Below are 19,788 nucleotides of genomic sequence, written 5' to 3'. Positions count from 1 at the left end.
GTACAGTGGATGTTTAGAATCATGGAAATTTGTCCCAGACACTTATTCACCCAATATCAAGTTGTAAGTTCACTTTATATGACTTTCAATATGATGGCAGTAAATCATGTTTGAATAGCTGATTGTTAAAAAAAAAAAACATATGGCAATATTTAAACTCTTTCAGCTTATGTTGGATGAGATCCATTCAAAATGGAAAATTAGACCATTTTTCAAATAAAAGTCAGTTGCAATATGTGAAAGGGATTCACACTGCATCACAATCAGAGGATAAACCAAGATCATGTAATTATTACAACTTTCACCATGAAGAATAGACTGTTGTACTGTATTCATTCACGTTCTTTATATTAAATTATCACAAAATTTCCACAATTATGAAATAAAAAGGATATGTTAGAGAACCGATATAGGAAAACAGAAATACCTCTCTGCAGAATGTAACATCAAAAACTATCAAAACGTTCTAAAAAAGGACTTATGAAAAACTATGAGAAGTGCATAGGAAATATGAGAAAGATATGGCATGTAGAATTAAAAAAAATATGTAATTCTGTAAATTACACAAATAAATAAATAAATTACAACTTAATGTTCAGTGGGATGCTCATTTACCTACACAAACAAACAAGCATAACCTAATTTCATTATCATAATGTAGTATTGTCTCAATATAGCAGACTTCAGTTTAGAGTACTTTCCAGTTTTGCGCAAATTCCACACATTATAATGTAAAAGTATTTAATTTCTACGTTATCATTACTTCTGATCATTTTATTATTACATACTATGAAAATGTTTGAAGTTAGTAATATATTTTTAAAACAATCCCACAAGCACCATGGAAAACAGCAGTTGCAGTCTTCCAGCTGCTTACAGGACACGATTGCTTGGCAAGCCACTTACATAAACTACAAATTCTATATTGACCAGTGTGTCCCCTGAGCAACAGTCAAGAGGAGATGAACAAGAGCTACTGGAAGACCTGCAATGCCCTATCTGCAGACACTGTAGCCCTGAAGTATTGGAGAGCACGAATGCTAATGGCTTCATTGCTAGATGCAAGGCATTGAAACAACAACATATATTTTTAAACTTAATATATCTTTGCTTCATCTATTGCCGGTTTCAGATTCTATATACTGTGTGCATCAATTGAGCAGAATTTTATCAAAAGTATCTAAATGCCTCAAACAAAATTTGTCAGAAAATGTGTTTTATTTTAAATGATCCAGAAGTATTAACCCAAAATATTTTATTACTTTACTATTATATTGTTTATAAAGGTATGAATGCTATTATGTAATTAATATTTTAAAATTTGAATTATAAATGGAAAAGTGACATTACGAAATTTACCAGTTTTTTTTCTTCAAAAGTTGCTAAACACCAAGGCATTGAAACGTGATATGTCTGTTAATATTTTAAAGCTTAGGTTTTTCTCTAGTTTTAAATCACTTTTTTTTGCTTATATTTTATTTTTAGATTGTATTTAATTTATATTACTATATTCTAATCTATATTTTATTAAATTTTCTTCTGTACATAACAATTTGAACAAAGTACCTACAAAGTAAAAAAACACAATAATAGTACAATTTTTTGGAAACAAAAACTATTTTCATATAAAAATGATAATAACTGAATCACTTATGTTGTAAAGGAATAAAGTCTATATTTGCTAAAATAACCTGAAATATATTACTTCTTTGCTGAAGTACCCACACATAAATTTGTGCCTAAGATACTAAGAGTCTCCAAGTAACAGTAAGAACCAATCAAAACATTCGTAGTGTAAAATAAGGAAAACTGTTATGGATTTTCTCAAAACACAGGTGCCTGGAAATTCTGTCTTTTCCAATCAGATATCTATATATATAATTTGAACTGGTAATGAAAATTACGGGAAAACAGCTGAACGGATTTTAATAAATCACCCCTCATTTTGAAGCTTGCAAACCAAAGTTTTTCAGAAAAATAGTAGTTTTCAGTGAAATGTCAATTTTCCTATATCATTTTCCTATTTTACAAAATCCATCTTTCGTCAGTTTTGAGAACTAATTAATTGCATTTCAGAATAAAACAAAACACACACTACAATAAACAAGAGACTATTACACAAAGGCTATGACCTACAGGATTGCTGACATACTTAGAGTTCAGATGGGTCAGATTCTTTCACATCATAATGCCAATATGTCGATCTTCATTTGTGTAATTTTTTGACAACGTATAAAAATAATTTACAGGTCTGATTCTCTGGTCTGTAGTTTTCCGAGTACAGCTGTGTATTCGATATTAAGAACTACAAAACTTAAGAATGTTTGTTGACATTATTACCATTAAAAATGAAATATTATAGTTAATGCAACACATAATGGTATAATGATGATATGAAAGTGAAACCTTTTGGGGCCTTAAGTAAGTAGACGCAGAGAAAGAAGATTTTATATTAGATCTTTATTTCTATAATATACTGAGTAACGGCTATATATATTACTAAAAACTACAAAACTTACGTAACAGCGTGGTCGACCGACGGATGTTACGTCAACATTTGTTGAGACTATAAATTAGGTATGCCTATAACATCGACATCAACGTGAAGTTTCGATTTTATGCACGAGAACGTATAATCTCATAAACTTCTTTCCATCTGACTGTAGATAATTATTTGAAGAGAAGTAATATAATGATAACGAGATACTAAGGTTATTGTTATGAACTTAACACTACTTGTATTAAACTTGTAGGATATGTGGAAATCAAACAGTGGTTTTCTTCCTGCTCACAAGGAAGTAATGCCATTGTTCAAAACTTCTGTCATACGTAATTTTGACATATAAAGGATAAACAATTGATCCTCACTACTTTTCCCGCCAAGAGAGCACCTCCTTCTTCTAGCTATGCCTCCGTCTTTCAGTTGCTGACTATAGTAGTCGTGACAGCAGGTTGCAACTTACACTCTTGGCCAACTTATTATGAGATATAATTATTTGGAAATGTACGTCAGATTTACGTATCAATAGTATTAATAGAAAATTTTCTGTTAGTGCAGTTTATTTATTCCCTTAAGTGTGTTTTACCTAACAAAGTAACACTGGATGAAAACTTACGTGGTGATCGACACCACTCTACAGATGATAGATGAAAGTTCAGATGATGATGCTGATGATGACGCTGAAGGCAATGTAGAGATTTAATATGAAACTTGTGACAATGACAAGGATCTAAGATACAGTAGGAGAGAGTGAGAATCACGTGGAAAGCAAGCGAATGGAGAAAGAAGGCAAAAAACAAGAAACAGGAAGGAAAGGAAAAGGAAAGGAGAAGGAAAGGAGAAGGAAAGGGGAAGGAAAGGAAAAGGAAAGGAGGAGAGGAAGGGAAGGGGAGTGGAGAGGGGAGGGGAGAGGAGTTACATAATGCAGAACTACAAGCATTGTATTCTTCACCTAACATAATTACGAACATTGTATCATAGGAAAAACACACAAAAACCAAAATGAAATTAAAATTAATATTACAAATAAAGAAGAAATATAAACACATATGAGGCATACCTAATGCATACTGCCACTGGTCCAAAGATTTCTTCATTGTAACATTTCATGGACTTGTCAACATTGGTGAGTACTGTAGGTTCAAAGAATCTCTCTCCTAACTCTAAAGCAGCTTTGCCTCCAGTGTGAACTTTAGCCCCTTTGTTGATGGCATCTTCAACAATATCCTTTACCTGAAATTGTGAAGGAAATATAAATGTATACTGTAAAAAAAAAAGATATAAAAAATATATAGTGATTCATCACTCGTTAGCAATCCAAACATTTTGTAATAAATTCACTATACATTTTTATTTTGTAATTAAAATTTACACACACAAAGCTTGAAACATGTAACACAGATCCATTCTTCCACCTCCAACTGATAGGGATTCTTTCTGTGATCTTGACTTGTTCATGCTAAGTTTGATGTTAGCTTCATTGTTGAGTGATAAAGATGTACACAATCGAACAGTTTGCCTTGTTCGTAAATACTGACAAATGGGTTCATTTAAAGCATGTCACTATACACCGTTCATAATACTTTTGGTGAATTAGATGTATCTTTAATATGCTGTATATAGCAATTAGTAGCGAAATTAATGACAGAGTCTTGTTAATCAACATTCAGGAAGTAAGAAACTGTCAGATACCAAAAAGCAATATATAACTGGCACCAAAGGGACCAGGTTAGTTCTGGATACGAGATTTTGCCGGATAATTGAATAAATACTGGTATATACAAAAAAAAAAGTTCGTACTTCATGGTGGCAAATAGTGAAACTGCAGCCATGTGAAGCTTATTTCTCTATTACTTGCTCATAACTGAATAAACATAAAAACTGTGTGGATTTTCTTTATTAGAACACATCACACAACACAAATACATTCATTTTAGTTTCACCGAAAACGAACATTCGTGTGGCAACACTGACGACCCAAACATAACTAAATAAACATAAGAACTGTATGGATTTCTTTATTAAAACACATCACACAACACAAATAATACACAAATTTTAGGTTCGTATATTCATTGAAAACGTAAGTTCATGCGAACTTCCTAATGTGGCAAAACTGATGGCCCAGACTGACAATATGGTAGATTTAAACTTTTTTTTTTTTTTTTTTCGCCCATCCAAAAGTGTCGTTGTTTTGGTATTGCTGGTTATTTGGATGCCAGTTACGAGGGATTTTACTGTATTCTGATTATGGTTCATGAATTGCTTCCAAAGGAACAGGAAAAACGTGACATTCCCTTTATATTTTCAATATTCATCACCTAAAATTCTGTATACAGAATGTTAAAAAAAAAAGTATCCAATATTTTAGGAGGTGCTAGTATGCATCAAAACAAGAAAATAATGTGTAATAAACATGGGTCCTACAACACATACTTTCTGAGATCTGAACACTTGTTCATAGGAAGTGCACAATGTGATGTCCATTCATGGCAATGCATTCCTTGGCCCTTCGACTTACGGAATCACGCACTCTTTGAAATTTACCATAACCAAAAGTCTAGGGGATTTAGGTTTGGGGCCTCCCCGATCAATCCAGCAGTCCTGAAATGTCAGCGTCAGGTGTTCATGCTGGTGTGCCATCGTGCATGAACCACATCTGTAGTCTTTACTAACATGGCACATATTCCAGCAAGATAGGCAATATGTTAATAAGTAAGTCCTGATAACAAGCTCCAGTTAATGTCTATGGTAGCACGTATGGCCCTATTAATCTATTGCCGAGGATGCCTGCCAATACGTTGATTGAGAATCAGTGCTGATGCCTTGTTTCTTCAACTACATGGGAATTTTCATCAGACCACACATGCTGATTATCAAAATTCACTACACCATGTCTGCTGAACCCCACTCATATCCACAACCAAACTTTTGTTTTCAGTATTCCTTGCGATGTATCAGTATTCCATGCCAGGGATGTCAACTGCAGTATATTATCTGGTAGTCTGTTGTATTGTAGGGCAGAAACATGCATTGCCATAAATGGACGTCACGTTGAGCACCTCCTATGAACAAGTGTTCAGGTCTCAAAAGTATGTGTTGTAGAACCCATGTTTATTAGACATTATTTTCTTGTTTTTATACATACTATCATCTCATAAAATATTGTATACTTTTTTAACACCCTGCATAGATGAAGCATGCTTTCTTCTGAATGGGCACTGATGCACAACTATTGCAGTGTGTGGTGTCAAGTTCTTCACTGTCCTGTTACTCACAGAAATCTCCTTCTGATCAGTGAATCTGTAAATCTCTTAAAATGTTCTGAATTAACCCTCGGTATTTTCAAGACTGCAACATTTCACAACTCAAATGAATACAAGAGAGAAATTTGGTATATTTCTCGGAAACCCAATAACACTGGTATGCAGAAAATAACGTTTTTTTCTCCCTCTTTCTTTCAAAATGTTTCTGATTTGTATATTTTTTAGGGAACTGAATGCTCTATCACTCACAGTTTTATAGGGATCAAGGTTTAATAAAAAAACTCATAACCGAAAAAAATATTTTATATTATTATTTATTTAATCTGACAGGATTAAGGCCATAAGTCCTTCTCTTCCAAACAACAGCATAGTCACAATATTTATTATATGTTATGGGTTAAGCTGAAGTTGTGCAGCCTGACAGGTGCTCAACAAACAGTTCCATGAGCTAGAATGTAATTCTTTAATTTAAATTTGAATTTTGATATTGTCCAACAATCTCTGACAAGGTCAGGGAGAGAATTCCAGAGGCGTGGAATCGATATGCTGAAAGATGATGAGTAGAAGGATGTTCTGTGCAGAGGAATAGAAACAAGTACATGTTCCGGGTTCGAGGTAGTGAAAGGTAAACAAAACAAGATGCTAGGTAAGATGGTGTGGAGGTATGGATGATTTTAAATTGTAATAAGAAGGAGTTGAGTCTTCTTTCTTTAAGTGGATTCCAAGACAACAGTTCTAGTGACTGTGGTACATGATCGAATTTTATAATGTTACAAACGAAACGAACACAGATATTGTGAACACGCTGTAGTCTGTGGGCAAGATCAATATTTAGATTCGTGAATAGAGAATCGCAATAATCGAAATGGGGCATCAGTAAAGTTTGAATGAGATTCTTTTCGAGGCTAAGAGGTAGAATGTTGGTCAAGTGTTTAAGGCAATGGATTATAGAAAAAGGTTTCATACATGTGTAAGTCATTTGACTTTGAAAAGTTAAATTTGAATCTAAATATACTCCTAAATTTTTTACTGTTTTGCTATATGTGATTGTGATATTATTTATTTTTGTGTTCGATAGAGTAGCTAGATCTATTTTGTTTAATGCTCATTGGTGTCCCATTATTATATCTTGAGATTTGTCTGGATTTAGTCTGAGTCCAAATTTTTGAGCTCACTGATCTACAGATGCTAGATCTTCATTAATTCTGGTCACAGAGTCATTGATTGTACAAATTCGGAAATGACTGTAAAGTTGTAAGTCATCAGCATATAGGTGGTGTTTATAATATTTTAGGACCTTTGTTACATCATTTACGTAAAGCATAAAAAGTAATGGCTCAAGAACTGAGCCTTGAGGGATTCTGGTATGTATTTAATGATTGGAAGAATGACCACCAGCTGACACACAATGCTGGTATTAGCAAAGGTAGGAATGGAACCAAGCTACAGCACTGTTAGAGAGATTATAATTTTGAACTTTACATACAAACGGTGTCAAAAGCTATACTGAAGTCTTGTAATGTCAGTAGCGTTACTTCTCCTCTAACTGGCTTCTCAAGCGCCTTCAATCACTTTTAAAAGGGCAGTAGTAGTATTATGTCCTGATTGAAAAACAGACTGCTAGTCATCAAGTAAACAATGCATATTGAGGTACTCAGTCAGTTGCTTATGTAAATATAAATATATTAATAAATAATAACCAGAACAGAAAATACTGAAAGATAAAAAATTAATAGTATCAGCACATTATTAAATATGGTTTCTAACATATCCTTTTTTTTTTTTTTTTAACTTACACAATTTTCCCTCAATTCTGTGAGAAATATAAATGGAGATTTGGACCGTAATAATTATTTTTAACACATGTAGAAAGACAGACACATTTTCATGAAAATGCATAGATGAGGTGTGAAAGTAATTATTATTATAATTATTATAATTATTATTATTATTATTATTATTACTATTACTTTTGGCTTTTAAGGAACCAAGAGGTTCATTGCCACCCTCACATAAGCCTGCCATTGGTCCCAATCCTGAGCAAGATTAATCCTGTCTCTACAATCATATCCCACCTACCTCAAATCCATTTGAATATTATCCTCCCATCTACGTTTGGCCTACCCAAATGTCTTTTTCCCTCCAGTCTCCCAACTAACACTCTATGTGCATTTCTGGATCCACCCATATGTGCTACATGTGAAAGTAATACAAGTGGAAAATGCCTCTATCATCAAATACTCTTTCCAATTTTATAATAAATTAATGAAGCATATCAATTTAGAATAATTAACTTGAATGATAAAATGTTTCAGCAAAATGACTCTAATACCTTGACTTTTGAATCCTGCAAATCAAGAGATAGTACGTACTGAAGGCCTTCAATTTTACATTAATTTATATCATACAACAATGATTTTATATCATCTTACCTTATTGGCTTGGGCAACATTTATAAGAGGCCCAAGGTTACAAGAATGATCAGTTCCACATCCCATTTTCAAGGATTTTACCTTGTTCGTTATCTTTTCTATAAAGGTGTCAAAAAGATCATCTTGTATCAAGAGTCTGTTAGCACTGACACAGGTCTGAAAAAAATAAATTGCATTAAATTATTAAAAAATGTACATGGTCATATAAAGTGCAGGTGTAACTGCAGTAATTTTAATTTCCAAGAAATCAGGCTGAGGTTCTGACAATGAAACCTGAATGATTGTGGATCTCAATCTCTCACATATAATACAGTGGAATTGGTAAGTAACCAACACAGACATTGTCTCAATAATGTTCAGCCTATATATGATCGGATCCTTGATCATTTTAGAGAAATTGTGCAGTTTCTTACGGAAATTAAAATGTGGTAAATACTGTGGACCATTTCAAAGAAAATAAAACCACTCTTCAGTTCTGTCATGTTTTCCTATGCACTTCAAAATTTCCTGCCCTCTCATTCACTAGTCAGTATGATATCATTCATACTGAAATGTATTTGGTTCTGTCAATCTCTAGTCTCAAAGTGACATTAAACAGAGAACATAACTTCACATGGACTGTACAATGTATTAATTCAATTGTATGGTTCATCATGTATTAGGCTACTACAAAGTAACAGTGCAACAATTATTAGACATTCACACGAACATACGAGGCGTGTTCTTAAAGTAAGTTCCAAAAGGGTGTAGTAAGTAAATGGGAAGGTATTTACAAACTATTTTTGTTGCATTGTATTCCCCACACTTCAATTACTTCTCAACATAATCTCCACTATTATTGAGGCATTTATCGAGTCATGGCACAAGTCTTTCTATTCCTCATTGTAGAATTCGCCCGCCTGCAATGCAGACCACTCCCGCACTGCTGTTTTCACTTCATCGTCGCCATCAAAATGTTGACCACCGAGGAACTTCTTGAGGTGGAGGAAGAGATGAAAGTCACTCGGAGCCAAATCCGGGCTGTAGGGGGGATGTCAATTTGTTCCCAGCCAAATTTCGAAATGAGATTTTGGGTGTCATCGCCATCAAAACGTCGACCACCGAGGAACTTCTTGAGGTGCAGGAAGAGATGAAAGTCACTCGGAGCCAAATCCGGGCTGTAGGGGGGATGGTCAATTTGTTCCTGTCCTCATGAATTTTTTCATCGACAGCATGCACCAAATCGTCATTGATCAAAGATGGCCGACCGGTACGCTACTCGTCATGCACAGAGATACGATCCTCGAACTTCCTAACCCATCTCCTGACCATTCCATCACTAATGGCATCATCACCATACACCTCACAAAGTTGATGATGAATGTGAGCTGGTTTGATGTTTCTCGCATTCAAGAAACGGATAACAGACAGCATCTCACAGTCGGCGGGATGCTCGATCACTTTAAACATTTCAACTGATCACAACTAAGCACACACATGGACTGAAGCTCTGAAACTGCATGCACAGCTTGCCTGAGGACTGAATTCGCCGTAAGTGCTACATGTCCTGCCCATCTCAGACATCTGGATTTAATGTTCCTAATTATGTTAGGTGAAGAATACAATGCTTGCAGTTCTGCATTGTGTAACTTTCTCCATTCTCTTGTACCTTCATCCCTCTTAGCCAGAAATATTTTCCTAAGCACCTTTTCTCAAACATCCTTAACCTCTGTTCCTCTCTCAAAGTGAGAGTCCAAGTTTCACAACAATACAGAAGAACTGGTAATATAACTGTTTTATAAATTCTAACTTTCAGCCTCTTTGAGAGCAGAATGGATGACAAAAGCTTCTCGACCAGATAATAACAGACGTTTCCCATTTTTTTGCGTTTAATTTCCGTATGTAACATATACAGCAATTAAAATGGAGAACAATTAAGAGAAAAAAATGGGGCAAGGGGAGAGTACGATTTCTGGAGAACGGAAGATGAAGGAATTACATTCCAGTACTTAATGAATATTAATGCTAATAATGGAATGACTGATCTAATAGCAGACATAAATAAACCATTCTGAGTTTAATGGCTAAATTTGTCTCACTTCTTGAAATTTCCCATCAAGATACTTATTGTTCTCAAATGTTGTCCAACTAAGGAGGGAACATTAACCATTTCTTAGTCAGGCAACACTTATGACTGAGAGGAAGGGGGTGAATGTTAAGGAGCAACGAAAGAAGAAGGGTGCGGTAAAGAAAGAGAGAGAGAGAGAGAGTATGTGTTTTTATGTGTATGCGTGCACACAGTGCGAAAGGGCAGTATGTCAGGCATGGATTTGCATTTCCTGAAATATTGTGTCTTTATTTATCTTACTAAATTGAAAACTAAATTTGCAGTGTTATGTTTGTGGTCAGAAATCTACATGATTACATTTCATTTTATAATAAATTATTTTAAAATTTGCAAATCACCTTCCCGGACAAAATCAGTAATGATATAAATCCAAATTTGTCAATATTAGAGAAAATATATTAGCTGTCATATGTATTATGCCAAATATATTATAAATTCATAATAACAATAAAAATTTTATGAATATATTTTACAGATTTATTACATAATTCTGAGTAAGCAATGTGAAGTACCAGTACTCAATTTATTCTAGGAGCTTATTTTGAATATAGTTCTCTTAAACAATTAATTAAATAACAATGGGCAATAACATACTTTTAAATTTTTGTCTACATAAATACTTCTGTACAGTCTTCTTCCATTTCTGCAGCCTATATCTGCCTCATTTTGGTTTGAGATGTGCTAAAATTAATTATTTAATTAATTCTGAATATGGAAGAAATCAATAGTGGATTATGAAGGAAGAAGTGTACATTGATGATTACGTTTTGAAATTTGGCTCTACTCTGAAAAGTGTATCCTAATTGCAATTGTTGCAAACAGCTAAATCAATCAAGTGTATATTTATTTGTGTGTAATGATTCCAGAGCTAACCTTCGAAAAGTCGTTAATTCCTACATTCATCACCAGCAATGGAAAAAGTCTAAGGGCCGTATTCATAGACATTTTTAGCGTGGGTTTCCAGTGGATGGTCAGCGTTTTTCGTATTCATAAACCAGTGTTAGCGATAGGATATGATTTGAATTCTGTACAAGTAACCAGTCGATAGCCGGGGCTAGCTTAGTACGCTCGTAGCACGTTCTGCGAAATGTCTATGAATAGCACCCTAAGCTACCTCTTCTGAATAACCACCTCAAATATCCTGCCAAAAACAGCACTCTGAAGGAGCCACAACAAAAGCTTGTTGTGCAATATCAATCTGCACTGATCACATTACTACTTGCATGATCTTCTGCAAGTTTAAATTCAGAGGAGAAAATTCAAGAAGGATCATAGCATCATTCAGTCTAGAAGATTAACTCAGACAATGGCCCACAAACTGGAACTGAAGAGATATAAGATCTCCTACATAAATATGTAGAAATTGAGACTGTAGAAGAGCAGGTGTGCAATACACAACATTCAAGCAACATTTAGATTCACTTTATTTTTTTAAAGTGAGTCACATTTAAGTTCCAAGATACGTAATGCTTACATTGTGAAAATAAATAATTACACAAGATTATATATATATATATATATATATATAGAGAAAAACATTTATCACGCAGTCATATGCTATCATCATATTTTTGTTAACTTCTTCCTTACCTACTGAAATTACCTATAACTCAAAAGCAGTAAGAGTCAATCACGCAAGCATAATACATTACTGCATGCAAATTTTTAATTACATTTTACCACAGGGAAAGCATTATGTAGTACTTTAATTTCTGGGTGTGTCTCGTACCTTTTGTATACTAGGCTTATACAGTAGAACCCCGATTATCCGTCACCCTATTAACCGATTGGCGGATTATCTGACTGTCTATATCTCACGCTTTTTTTCTTCAGAAATAAATAACTTATATAAAGTACTGTTTTGTATATCATATTAGTAGCACAGTCACATATACAGTCACGAAGCTCAATACATAGGGAATATACATCCATAGATAGTTGCTAACCACTAGGATCGCTACTAACGCTACTACCGCCCCATTACAGACAATACGAAAAAGTACTGACACAGTCTATTGTTCCTAGTACCCTTACAACTCAAGCTTCGTGACTGTATATACTAGACTATTGTGAATTTTATTTAGTAACAACAATGTAATTTATTCCTCACAACAATAATTCCTTTCTACAATTCGCCTTAAACGCTCTCGGCAACAATTGGATCTTCACTCAACACAGTATTCGTTATAGCACTCCACCGACGACAATGACAATTTACTTGGACTATTACGCACAACAATGAACTGTTAATCTTAACTAATATTTACAAAGCACTATTTACAAATCAGAACTATCAGTTCTCAGTTCACAGTTCTTCTATCTCAGTCACTCGAGTTCACAGTATCTCGAACCACAGACCTTCAGAGACAGTTCACTGTACTCGAACTCGGGTCCCTCCAACTGCGGTCCACTGCACTCGAACTCAGGTCCCTCCAACTGCGGTCCACTGCACTCGAACTCAGGCCTTCGGATGCTGACGCAGATGCGGACGCACACTCGAGTCGAACTCCGGCACACAAGTCTGGCTTGCTTGCTCTGGCTTACTCACTGACTGAATAACTGCAAACTCGAAACTCTGCTCTAGTTCGCTGGCGCCTGCTCTTTTATAGCAAAATCATAGTCGCGAGAACCTTCTACAGGTGTGTAGAGAATTATCTCGATATCTCTACATCAACAGACTTCTGGAATAGTCGAGAAGGTCGTTCCACATTCACTGCGTTAAGTAGCAGCTGCGCGCGCAGACTCGTTGCGTTGACGTAATACACCCTCTCTCTTCTCTCCACCGCGCGACGTCACTCAATGTTCCGTGGAGCCTGTGCGATCTGCTTTCTTGCGGGACGCTGGTCGTGAGTTCGATTCTCACGTCGCTGTCACATTGCCCCCTCCTTAGGGCTGCTCGTCCCGGGCAGTCCCTTGGTAGACGGCTAATCGGTCCAGATGCACCACCATCATCTTCCCTCGAGGTTGTCGCTGGATCCGGTACACCACGTCGTTGATCCGGGTCACCACGCGGTATGGTCCATCCCAGGCACGCTGCAGCTTTGGTGATTTCACTTTGGTCCTGGTAGGTCGATACAGCCACACCAGGTCGCCCTCCTGGAATCCTGCAGAGTTGGCCAATCTGTCGTAGCGCACCTTCATCCTGTCGCTGGCCATTTTGAGGTGCTCTCTGGCCAGTTGGTGAACTCCATTCAACTTCTCGGTGAGTTCTGCCACATAGTCAGTTGCTGGCTGGTCGGCGCTGGGTGGCGTGCCAAACAGCAGATCACAGGGCAGGCGCAGCTCTCTCCCGAAGACCATGTTTGCCGATGTCATCCCTGTTGTATCGTGGACCGAAGCTCTGTAGGCCAAGAGGAACAGTGGGACTCTGGCATCCCAGTCTCGTTGATGGTTGGACACCACCTTCCGCAGATGCTCTTCCAAGGTTTTGATGTAGTGTTCCACCATACCATCGGACTGTGGATGGAGGGGAGTGGTCCTGGTTTTATGCACCCCCAGACGCTCGAACAATTCTCCCATCAGGTTGGATTCGAAGTTGCGCCCCTGATCGCTATGCAATTCCCGGGGCACCCCGAATCGGCAGATGAAGTTGTCAAGCAGCGCGTCGGCCACCGTCGAAGCCTCTTGGTTGGGAATCGCGTACACCTCTGGCCATTTTGTGAAGTAATCCATGGCCACTAGCAGGTAGCGGTTCCCGCGATCCGTGACCGGGAACGGTCCAGCAACGTCGATGGCGATCCTCTCAAAAGGAGCTCCCACGTTGTACTGCTGCATGGCTCCCCTGCTGCGGGTCCTTGGTCCGCGACTGGCTGCACAGGTGTCGCATCTTCGGCACCATTGTTCCGTGTCGGTTCTCTGATGCAACCAATAGAACCTCTGCCTTAACTTGTCCAGCGTCCTGTTGGCTCCCAGGTGGCCTCCAGTCACTCCAGCATGAGTCTCCTCCAGCACTTCCTTCACCTTGCTCCTGGGCAGGACAAGTTGTTCTATGTGGGTCCTTCCAGCTGCTCCCTCCTTATGGCGGCGTTATCCCATCCTGGGCTCGGCTGGGCGGCAATTGCTCGGACTGCGTGGGCGCCATCCCGCTCTTCTACTTTCAGGCAGTGTTTGCAGCCATCCGGGCACGGACGTCGTGACAGGGCATCAGCGTTGGAATGTTTCTTCCCTTGTCGGTGTTCAGAGGTGAAGTTGTACTCCTGCAGACGTTGAACCCAACGGGCGGTCTGCCCCTCCAGATTCTTGAAGCCCAATAGCCAGGTGAGTGCAGAATGGTCTGTCCTCAGATGGAATTCCTGGTCATACAAATATTTGTGGAGGTGCTTCAGGGCTTCCACAATGGCAAGAAGTTCTCTACGCGTCACACAGTAGTTTCTCTCAGCCTTGGATAGTGTTCGGCTGAAGTAGGCAATCACCCTCTCTTGCCCGTCCTGTTCCTGAGAGAGTACTCCGCCGATGCCTACATTGCTAGCGTCCGTGTCGAGCGTGAACTTCCTTCCAGGGATGGGATATCCCAGTACAGGAGCAGTGCAGAGCGCCTCTTTCAGCGACTGGAAGGATGACTCCGCCTCGTCTGTCCACTGGAATTGTCGTTTCTCCTCGGTCAGCTGGGTTAGAGGCTTAGCGATGTTGGCGTACCCAGCTACGAACCTTCTGTAATAAGTGCAGAGGCCGAGAAAGCGGCGCAGCTCCTGCTTGTCCCTCGGTCTCGGCCATCCTCTGACGGCTTGTAGCTTCTCCGGGTCCGTGGCCACTCCGTTGGTCCCTACTACGTGTCCCAAGTAGTTGACCTTCTTCTGGAATAGATGACATTTCTTCGGGTTCAACTTCAGTCTGGCTTGTCGCAGTCTCTCGAACACTTTCCTCAGGTTCAACAGCTGTTCGCCGAAAGTCTTGCCCACCACGATGACGTCATCAAGGTACAGCAAACAGGTGTCGTATGTCAGGCCTCTCATTACAGACTCCATTAGTCTCTGGAATGTAGCCGGGGCGTTGCAGAGGCCGAACGGCATAACGGTGAACTGCCATAGTCCCTGGCCTGTAGAGAATGCCGTTTTCTCCTTGTCCTCAGGATGTAGCGCCACCTGCCAGTATCCTGACTTGAGATCCAACGTCGAGAACCACTCTGCTCCGGCCAGGGTGTCCAAGGTGTCGTCAATTCGTGGGAGGGGAAAGCAGTCTTTCCTGGTGACATCATTCAGTCTTCTGTAGTCCACGCAGAAACGCAGGTCCCCATTCTTCTTCTTCACCAGCACTACAGGTGATGACCAAGGGCTGTCGGATTCCTCAATGACCCCTCTTGCTTTCATGCCCTCCAGTTGGCTGTCAATCTCCCTCTGTTTAGCTAGAGGGACGCGTCGAGGAGGTTGTCTGATTGGGCGAGCATTTCCGGTGTCAATGCGGTGCTGAACTTTCTCTGTTCTCCCGTAGTCATTTTCAGACAGACTGAACACGTCCTGAAATTCTGTCAGTAGATCGTGGACTTGTCTTCTTTCTCTTTTGCTTAAATTCGCCGGCAATTCTCGAGCCAGCTCTTTCAGTGATGGGTCTAGATCTGGATGTGGTCGGTGACACTCCTCGTTTTCTGCCAGCGACGTCACAGACACCACCGGCTCGACGCTACCTAGTACAGTTCCACTAGGCACCTCCTTGTCCCGATTGGTGACATTCAGGACCCTCACCGGTACTACCTTCTGATTCGGGAGTAGGGATCTGGCCACATAAACTCCATCTATCGGAGTTGTTTGCGAATCGAGGAGCAGGTTTCTCTTCGGCTGTCCGTCCAGTCTTGCCGTCACCACCATCTCGCAGCCTGCCGGGATTGTCACATGATTCTCCAAGGTGAGTCTGCTTGCAATGGGTTGGTCTTCGACGTCCCTCAGGAACACTTCATCCTGACCAAACCGCAGGATACGGCGCCTGACATCCACCGTTGCATCGAAGATCCGCATGGCGTCGAGTCCCAGGATGACGTCTTCAGTGATGTTGGCGACGAACACCCACATCTCCAGTCTCCTCTTTCCCAATGTCAGATCCAGGAAAACCTCCTTTTGGGTGGGCAGGTTCTCGCCTGAGGCATTACGTAGCTCATACCGGCGCAGCGGCGTCCTCCCAGGTAGGCCACGCACGACTTCCGGTCTGGCGATAGTGAGCGACGCCCCGGTGTCTACCAGTACTCTGCATGGGCGGCCTCTTATCCATCCGTCAGCAATCAGCCCATCGTCGCATCTTCTGTTAACCGTCTTCAAGATCAGCCGAGGGGATGGTGATGACGGCGCCGACGTGCCCCTCATCGCATCAGCCCCTTTTAGTTTTCCTGTTTGTGACCAGATCGGTCACAGTCCCTCCTCAGGTGCCCAGGCTCGCCACAGGACCAGCAGGTAGGCAATCCTCGTCTTCGTCGCTCGGGTGATTTCGGTTGACGTTCCTCGACGTCGGCCGCCGCGACGCTCCTAATCCGGTGCGATGCCGAGACGTTCGCCGTCAACTTGGCTGCCTCCATCCTGAGGGCCGCCGCCAGAGCTGCATTGATGGTGCGATGCTCTGCCAAGAGTAGCTGTTGCTTTAATTCCGGGTCTCGAACTCCGCTGCCGAAGGTGTAGGCCGCCTCTCCAGCGATGAAGTCATTAGGTAGGCCCCTGAGGGCCTTATGAGCCAGTTGTTCCACCGCCATCGCGAATTCTTGCAGGGACTCGCCTGACTGTTGGACCCTCGTTTTCAGTTGGGTCCTGAACGCTGCCGCAAGTTGATGGTCACCATAACGTCCCTCCAAGGCCGCCATTATCTCAGCGGCTGTCCCATCTTCTGGAACGCTGTGAAGAATCTCCGACGCCTGTCCTTGAAGCGCGGTCAGCAGCTGAGTAGTCTTCTCCGCTGGGGTCCACCCATTATGTGCTGTGGTGGCCTCGAACTGGCGACGGAATATCGCCCAAGACGTCGTACCGTCGAACTTTGGCGTCTTGACGTTGTGATGTCTGGCTGAGGGCGATGGTTCCACATGGCCACTACATGAGGTCCTCAATTCTGACGTCGATCTTTCCACGGCCTGTTGAACTTCCTCGGCAATTATCTGTTTCTGTTCTCTAGCCTGGCGATCCACCAACGCGAGGATGTGCTTGTTTTCTACAGCATGTTGGTCCATCAGCACACACGTTTCCTCTTGACGACGTTCGAGATCGCGGATCTTGCCGTCGAAATGGTCTACATCCTGTCTCAACTCGGCTACTGTCTCGTTTATAGTTGTAAAATTCTTGTTTAGGTTGTCCAAATCGGCCTTAAGTTCGTCTTTCACGATGGCGACAATTCCATATACGTGGGCCGAAACGCTTTCAATTTGCGTAGTGACGTCATTTTTCACTCCGCTTATGTCGCCTTTCACTTCACTTGTCACTTTTCATCTCTGTTTTCACATCATTTATGTCGTTCTTAACCTCACTGATGTGCTTGTTCATGTCGTCTTTCATTTCTGCTTTCACGTCACTTATATCACTTTTCACCTCACTGATGTGCTTGTTCATTTCGTCTTTCATTTCTGCTTTCATTTCCGCGATGGCTTGCAGGATCTGCTGTAGGTTCTCCATTGTCGATAATGTCCCGATTCTGACATAAATGTGAATTTTATTTAGTAACAACAATGTAATTTATTCCTCACAACAATAATTCCTTTCTACAATTCGCCTTAAACGCTCTCGGCAACAATTGGATCTTCACTCAACACAGTATTCGTTATAGCACTCCACCGACGACAATGACAATTTACTTGGACTATTACGCACAACAATGAACTGTTAATCTTAACTAATATTTACAAAGCACTATTTACAAATCAGAACTATCAGTTCTCAGTTCACAGTTCTTCTATCTCAGTCACTCGAGTTCACAGTATCTCGAACCACAGACCTTCAGAGACAGTTCACTGTACTCGAACTCGGGTCCCTCCAACTGCGGTCCACTGCACTCGAACTCAGGTCCCTCCAACTGCGGTCCACTGCACTCGAACTCAGGCCTTCGGATGCTGACGCAGATGCGGACGCACACTCGAGTCGAACTCCGGCACACAAGTCTGGCTTGCTTGCTCTGGCTTACTCACTGACTGAATAACTGCAAACTCGAAACTCTGCTCTAGTTCGCTGGCGCCTGCTCTTTTATAGCAAAATCATAGTCGCGAGAACCTTCTACAGGTGTGTAGAGAATTATCTCGATATCTCTACATCAACAGACTTCTGGAATAGTCGAGAAGGTCGTTCCACATTCACTGCGTTAAGTAGCAGCTGCGCGCGCAGACTCGTTGCGTTGACGTAATACACCCTCTCTCTTCTCTCCACCGCGCGACGTCACTCAATGTTCCGTGGAGCCTGTGCGATCTGCTTTCTTGCGGGACGCTGGTCGTGAGTTCGATTCTCACGTCGCTGTCACACTATGTTAGTAGGTTCTACATATTATGTTTTTGTTATAGTGTTTTATTACTAGCATTATTTTATTACACAGCATTATTTACTGTTCGAATTGCCGTTATATAATATAACTTGTATATAAAATGTCTTCCACGGGTGTTAACAGAAAATGTGTTGTGCTAAGTATCGAAAAAAATGGAGATAATTGAATGGTTCGAGAAAGAAAAACTGTGGCTCATCTCGCATCAGAATACGAGATTGGAGTTACAACTGCGAGATTTAATAATAAAAAAACAAGAATAAAAAGTAAAAAAGTATGTAAATCTACAACACGAGACCTGTCTTTCCTGAGACAGTCATTACAAAGGACTTCCTTGTCCTTTAAAAGCCCGTCGTTTATAACCAGATTTAAATTAGTGAACTTCTGATCCACTACATAGCGAGTTAAATACAAGACAATGGAGGAAATTACAAAATCTTTCATGGTACGGATTATCCGATTTTTTCGATTAACCCTTCAGTCCATCACCTTCATTACCACCGATAATAGAGGTTCTACTGTCTAGTATAGAGCACAGTTGTGGTTATGGTGGTTGCATGTAACATACCTGACCGCAGTTGCGAAATTTTGACGCAATTGCACCATCAACAGCTTTATCAATATCAGCACTACTGAAGACTATAAACGGGGCATTGCCTCCAAGTTCTAATGCCAATCTCTTGACAGTTGATGCACTTTGTTTGTACAGTAATTTGCCAACCGCTGTCGAACCTGTCAGCAAAATGGAGAATAAAATATATGAACCAGTGTATTGAAAGGTCATGATGACGACATAACACAACCCCACCCCCACCACCGCCATCTTCTTTCTCAAAAAAAACAATTACCGATGGAAGAGTAAGTTCAAGAATTCCTAGTCGTCTAACTTTAGCTTTCCTATGGGACAAATGATATAATTATTAAAATATTATATTTTTAATTTCACTACACTTCTCTTGCACAGAAATATGGATGAACTAATGTGGAAGGATGGATAATGATGATAAATATAGCTCATCCTATGAAAAAAATATAAAGACTTAAGAAGGGCAA

At 40.2% G+C, this 19,788-nt stretch overlaps 1 protein-coding gene across 1 annotated transcript in view; it reads right to left on the bottom strand.

Annotated features, from left to right (window-relative positions):
* Ssadh (succinic semialdehyde dehydrogenase) overlaps positions 1-19,788 on the bottom strand; it is a 43,463-nt gene that overhangs the window by 7,044 nt on the left and 16,631 nt on the right. The window contains exons 6-8 of the mRNA XM_069838502.1: positions 19,304-19,467; positions 8,199-8,354; positions 3,561-3,733 (exon numbers count right to left, since the gene is read on the bottom strand). Of these exons, the coding sequence (XP_069694603.1) occupies positions 3,561-3,733; positions 8,199-8,354; positions 19,304-19,467 (493 nt within the window). The remainder of the gene's footprint in view (positions 1-3,560; positions 3,734-8,198; positions 8,355-19,303; positions 19,468-19,788) is intronic.

The sequence above is a fragment of the Periplaneta americana genome, chromosome 10 (genome assembly GCF_040183065.1).
Source record: "Periplaneta americana isolate PAMFEO1 chromosome 10, P.americana_PAMFEO1_priV1, whole genome shotgun sequence".
In the NCBI taxonomy this organism is placed as follows: Eukaryota; Metazoa; Arthropoda; class Insecta; order Blattodea; family Blattidae; genus Periplaneta; species Periplaneta americana.
The sequence above is the reverse complement of the archived record's forward strand: the minus strand, read 5'-3'. Positions and strand labels throughout refer to the sequence as shown.